At 44.1% G+C, this 6,301-nt stretch overlaps 1 protein-coding gene across 1 annotated transcript; it reads right to left on the bottom strand.

Annotated features, from left to right (window-relative positions):
- Positions 1–1,385: 1,385 nt before the first annotated feature.
- LOC118573660 (melanoma-associated antigen 10-like) lies at positions 1,386–2,300 on the bottom strand. The gene has a single exon (XM_036173946.1). The coding sequence runs from the start codon at positions 2,298–2,300 to the stop codon at positions 1,386–1,388; it is 915 nt and encodes a 304-aa protein (XP_036029839.1).
- Between the last annotated feature and the right edge of the window lie 4,001 nt (positions 2,301–6,301).

Here is a 6,301-nt window from a genome sequence, read left to right as displayed (position 1 = left end):
ATCATTCTTTTTTTCAGTTTAACTTCACCTGGGGCTAGACAGCTCTGGTAACTCAGAGCACTTGCTGCTCTTTTGGTACACCAAAGCTTTGTTTTCAGCACTCGCAGGCTAGCATTCTAATTCCACTTCCAAAGGATCTGGCACCTACTTCTGGCCATCCTAGGCACCAGGTACATATGTACCTCACTTACTTCCATGAAAGAAAAACACTGATACACATAAGAAATATTGAAAGTAATCTTAAGAGGCCCTGTCTAGGAGTTCTAGGCCTTGCTTTTCCATAATTCTCCGACGTGTGTTAGGAACCTTCTGTAGAACATAGCAGTAAACCTTGGAGTGCATGAGATGTATTCAATTGCAATTCCTATTTTTGTCCCAGGACAGGATTCTCCTAATTTTTTAGTTTTGTGTTTTGATGTGATAGGGCTACAATCTTCCTGATTTCATGTGACATGAAAGCATTTGACCACTGAGTGACAATCCCAGGCTGATTCCTTTCTGCTGAAGTTAGCTGACTACAGGGACTGCTCAGAGTTTTCCCTTCTCTCATCCTTAAGGCAGCCACATCTCTTGAAGGTCTGGCCTTAGCTACTTCACACTTTAATTACAACTAATTCCCTCAGCCTCCCAAGTTGCCTTGGTTTAAGGAACACTGGAATTCTGACCCCAGAACAGTCCTTTGCAGCCCTTCTGTACTGGGGCTTGTGGTCTAAAATGATTTCTGTCTTCCCCACAGGGCTGTTGCTCCTGCACTCACCCAATCTACAAAACAGCATGGATCTGGCTTCTTCTATGTACAAATTATCCATGGGTAGAGAGGGATCTGGCTTCTTCTTCATCTCACTGCTAACATAGGACTTTGCAATGATCAGGTCCTCAGTAAAGGTTTTAGGAAGAGATTCCATTTATCTTATTTTAGTTTTAATTTTAATTAGTTAACCCAAATGAGAGACTAAACATAGTAACACAATCAAAAGTTAATTTTATTATGTTCTTTATCTTAATGCCAATTTCTTTTCCATCACACAGGAAATTCCAACTTTAATGGTATTGTATCTTATGACATTTTTAATATGAATATTAAAAAATATTTTTGTTTGTTTTCAAGATAATGGACCAACAACAGATGCATTACTAATGTAATTTGTAACCTTAAAAATCTCAAGCAAATGAATCTTGTAGGAAAAGTAACAAAATCTTATAATGAGCCTCCTCAAGTCACTCTAACAAAATAGTAAGAAAGTAATGATTTACATTCTTTCTCCCACCAGTATACTATTTACTTCACCCCTCTGCCTGACCTGCTATGGCTTAGAAGCTGCTAGCGCAGTATAACATGTGCTGGTCAGAGCAGTGTTATCTATCATCTGCTGGCCTTCTCTGGCCTAGGCCCGCTCTTGCTCCTCCCTCAAAGCCTCTTCGTACTTTTCAGGGTAGGATCTAGGATCCTGCTTAACAATGCTGGCATAAAATTCCAAGACCTTCATCTTGGTGGTTTCAGCATAGGCCCTTGGGCCCCACAGGAACTCATAGCGAGGAGGACGGCTGTTGGGCACCTGCCTGTATTCCACATACCCTTCCTGCACAAAATCTTCAGTGATGAGACTCTTGGGCTCCCCAAATATGAAATGATCCATATCAGCATATAGCCCTAGGCTATTCAACACATTCCAGAACACCTCCTCACTGACACAATTGTCCTCTATGAATATGATGCACAGTACAATTATAACCAGCCCTGTCTTGGGTACACCTAGAACCCCATGCATTAACCCATCATAGGTGATCCCCAGGGCAGGGAAAAGGAAATAGGAGTGAACAAATGGGTCCACTTCCATCATGTCAATACCAAAGATCAGCTTCATGCACTCAGAGGCCTTACTAAAGATCACAGGATAGTACTCCTCATAATCTCTCATGGCCCTCTGTGTCATTTCTGACTTGGTGACTATCTCCATCCTTCGAAACTTGGTGAGCAGGAATCTCACCAAAGCAACTATCCTTCCATTTAATACAGCCTGTGGGGGAAACTCTGGCTCAGCCACCTCCCCCTCTTGGTTTCCAGAGGCCTCAGCAGATGATGCCCCTCCCATGACAGTGGGAGGAGAAGAGGCACTATGAGCACTCTGGGGAGAGCTGAGCATTCCTCCAGCAGACATATCCCCTGAGGTGGTGGCAGTGGCCTCTGCCTCCCTAGCCTCAGCTGTGGGGACCTGAGCACTCTCCAGGCCCCTTGCCTCCCTTTGGGCCTGAGGGCTGCCTGGAAGGTTGAAGCTCTGGCTGTTCTCAGTAGGATCCATCTTGAATTTCCTTGGCAACAGCAGGCAGGAAACCGTGCAGGTCACAGGTATGAAGACTCAGAAGCCTTAGAAAGAAAGGAAAAATGTAAGGGGACTCTACTTTGTTTCCGGGACAGCTCTCAAGCAAAGCTTGTTACAGGAGTTTGCTCGGGTGATACTCTAAGGCCAAAGGACTATGGTGCTGCATGCACTCCTAAAAGACTGAAAGGGGAAAAGACTTGGCTTCTCCAGGCATACCACTGTTCTTGCCTGAGGCAAATATCCAGAAGCTCTGTATCTCTGAGATACAACCAAAGGAAGTAAGGGTGCCTCACACCTCCTTATACAAGATACTGACAAAGTACAAAAGGTAGCTCAAATCAATATGACCTGATTTTCCTGCATATGAGACCAGTGGGATCTTTACCTGGATAAATGTGTAAAGGAGGAGGTTGTTCCATATGACCCCCATATCTTCATTTCTTACAGAATGAAGCAAGGCTCTATGTTTTATGGCACAGAGGGAAGAGGATTTGAAGGGAGGGTATCCTCCCCAAGTGCCTAGGTTTTCTCATTGCTCACATGAGGGCAGGGAGGTACTGAGTCTCTGTGTTGGTCTGATGGGATTCTCTCAGGTCTCACCCTTGTCCTGATGTACATAACCCCACCCCCACCCCCCTCCACTCCCTGATGACTTGAGCCAAGCTGTTATTAATAGGTCCTTCAGCTCCTTTAGATTAATGCCTGGAAATAAGACAGGGAGTTCAGACTGATGACCCAGCAGAGAACTTTCGTGGAGAAAGTGGTGCAGGGAAGACTTTTTTGGGAACCATGTCTGTGCTGTGTGCTGGAGTTTCTCCCAATTATCCTCTGAGGTGCTGACTAGAACTTGCCAGATACTGGAAGTCCTGAGGTTAACCACGGTCTCCCATTCTGGTCACATTCCTCATCTCCCTGAGATCTTTAAAGCCCTGGAGAGCAGAAGGATTCAGTATGGACCTCCTTTGAGGACTATATCTGAAGTCAAGGGAAAATGTACTGTATAGACTGTATATCCTGGGATCATGTTTCAGAGACATTAAGTGGCTTGTTTACTTAAACTATCTCAGGCATGAGGTGAGAATTTAGGGGTAGATAAGGTCTGAGGCAAAGGAAAAATATCAAGGATAGGTGAGATGAACGTAAGTTGAACTTAGGGAACCCGTATCTCAGCAGAGCTGAGCCCAGGTCATGTGGTCACTACCAGAGACCTCACATAGGAATGGATGAGATGTGTCACCAGCTCATTTCTCCATATGTAACTATATCCTCAGAACTGACATTAGTCTTAAGATCAAGTACATTTACAAGAGAACTCTCACCAGTAGGCATGCACTTAAGCTTAAGCCCTCAACCCTAGCTACCCATCCTGGGATCTCCAGGTATAAGAACTGAACCATACAAACTGTAGTCCTTTGTTAGTAGATGTAGGGTTTTTTCACACCAATAGACCTCACCATATTTCTTACCTGGATTACTGGTAGATAGTGGACACCTCCCTCTGGTAATCTCAGGTGGTTCCACTGCTGATTTGGAGATACCCCACACTGTACAAGTTCACTTTCCTAAGTAGGAAAAAGAAGTGAGGATAAATCCAATCTTGAGACCCCTGGGAATTTATCAAGACAGGCAGAATGAGGAAGATTCCTCTTTTGTCTTGAGGGTTCTGAAGGTTTTCCAAATTCTCCTTATAAGGCCTCTGCTGACCTTTAGACCTGTCATTCAGGCACAGGCCAAACACAATCCCCACCTAAACCCCTGAACAGGAAGTAAAAGGTGACATTTTTGGTCCAATGTCTTCCACAGAACCAGTCTAGGCTGACAGTGTGTAGTGGGTGTGCCACTTTTTTATGTATAATATCAGAGGTCTACTTGCTACTCCTTCAGGGCCCTAGTACCTTACTTCTCCAGATCTAAAGCCTTACTCCTCAGAAGTACTCTGCCCTCACATCTTACAGGGTAAAACAAAAGAGTACTTGAATCTTATTACTCTTGCTTGGGCCTGTCAGTGCTTAGGAGAGAATGGAGGCCCATTTATGATCTAAATAAAGGGCAAGAACTGACATTAATCTTAGGATCAAGTTCATCTACAAGAGAACTATCACCAGTAGGCATGCACTTAAGCTTAAGCCCTCAACCCTAGCTACCCATCCTGGGATCTCCAGGTATAAGAACTGAACCATACAAACTGTAGTCCTTTGTTAGTAGGACATTTGGGCCTCACTTTGTACCAGAATGCAGTAACTGGGATGTCTCTGGAGTTATCTCCAGTCCCAACTAGGCACAAAGCTACTCAGAACCAAATAAACACACAGATGCTTATATTATTTAAACTGTATGGCCTGATGGCTCAGGCTTCTTGCTATCTATTATATCTTAAATTAACCCATTTGTATTAATCTATAAGTTGCTACATGGCTTGTGGCTTACCGGTACTTTATATCTTACTTATCATGGCTGCAGCGGCTGGAAGAGTCTCTTGACTCAGCCTTCCACTTCCCAGAATTCTCCTCTCTCTTTTTTCCGCCTATATTTCCTGCCTGGCTACTGGCCAATCAGCCCTTTATTTAGTAACCAATCAGAGCAACACATTACAGCACTTGGATATATGCAGCACTGGGAAACTTCTATCCAGAAAGTGTTTCTGTGGTGCAGTTTCTGCTGTCTCCTAGATTGGTAATTTGGCTGTCTCCCTGCAGGGACCTGTTGTAAATTAGGAGGGCTCATTCCTGCAAGTCATCACTAACCCATCCTCTGAGCATCAGAAATTCGACACAACACACGGCTCTAAATCCCCCCTCCCCCAAATCCCAGTTAGCAGTTACTGAAGATAGGGGAGGGGCTCATTTCCACAAATCAGCCTTAATTTGTAACAATATGGTCAAAAGTATACAATGTAGCTTTTTTTATCTTAGCCTATGAATTTGGGGACTGGTTTCTCAAACTACTCCCATCTTGACTTACAGATCCTGGGCTCCTCCTCTTTCTGGAGTCTCCTGTGCACTGACTCACTGGAGAGTGTGAGGAAGTAACTAGATTCCCAAGAACATTCCCAATCAAATTACAGCTTGAGTGTGCTCTAGTTCAGTGGTTCTCAGCCTCCCTAATGCTGCGATCCTTTAATACTATTCCTTATGTTGTGGTAACCCCCAACCACAAAATTACTTTTGTTGCTACTTCATAACTGTAATTTTGCTACTGTTACAAATTGTAAGGCCCTGGGTTCAGTCCTCAGCTCCAGAAAAAAAACAAACAAATTGTAATGTAAATATCTGTGCTTTCAAGTGGTTTTAGGTGACCTTTGTGAAAGGGTCTTTTGATTATCAAAGGGGTTGCAAAAGCACAGGTTGAGAACCACAGAACTAGAGCCCCCACTCCCACCACACACACACACACACACACACACACACACACACACACACACAAGTGCGTGAAAAGTTAAAGCAAAGTCGCCATCTATCTAAAGGGACCTCTAAGTATCCTCTATATTTTTGTACAGTGAGTACATGCGCAAAAGGCTTATTACTAAAAGTAGATCACCATTTGGTGTACTGCTCATCAGGGATACAGATTTAATATTGTGGGACCCACTATCTGAATTGGAGTTTTCTAAGTCCACTGTCCAGTCAGACTTTAATCCTGGACAAGAGATGACTTTTTCCTCTTAACCCTGACAATGCGCCTGTACAGTCCCCAAGGACAGGCTGAAAACATGGCTTGCGCCTACAAGAAGGCCCCACTTAGTACCATACTAACAAAAGGTATCAGACTACATTACTAGAGGTCCTTTAATCCCCAAAGAGGATTTCTGAGCCCATCCTCAGTTCTTACCTAGGCTCCGAATGCACGAAAACAAGGCGAGGCTGTCCTTCTTCCAGGAACCTCACAAAATGGCTCTGAGCCTCCCAAGTCTCCGGAAGCAGAAAGTGCTGACTGGACCCGCCTTCCAGAAATCTCACAAAATGGCTCTGAGCCTCCCAAAT

Source organism: Onychomys torridus, chromosome X (genome assembly GCF_903995425.1).
Source record: "Onychomys torridus chromosome X, mOncTor1.1, whole genome shotgun sequence".
NCBI lineage: Eukaryota > Metazoa > Chordata > Mammalia > Rodentia > Cricetidae > Onychomys > Onychomys torridus.
This window is presented reverse-complemented; position numbering and strand designations above follow the sequence as displayed.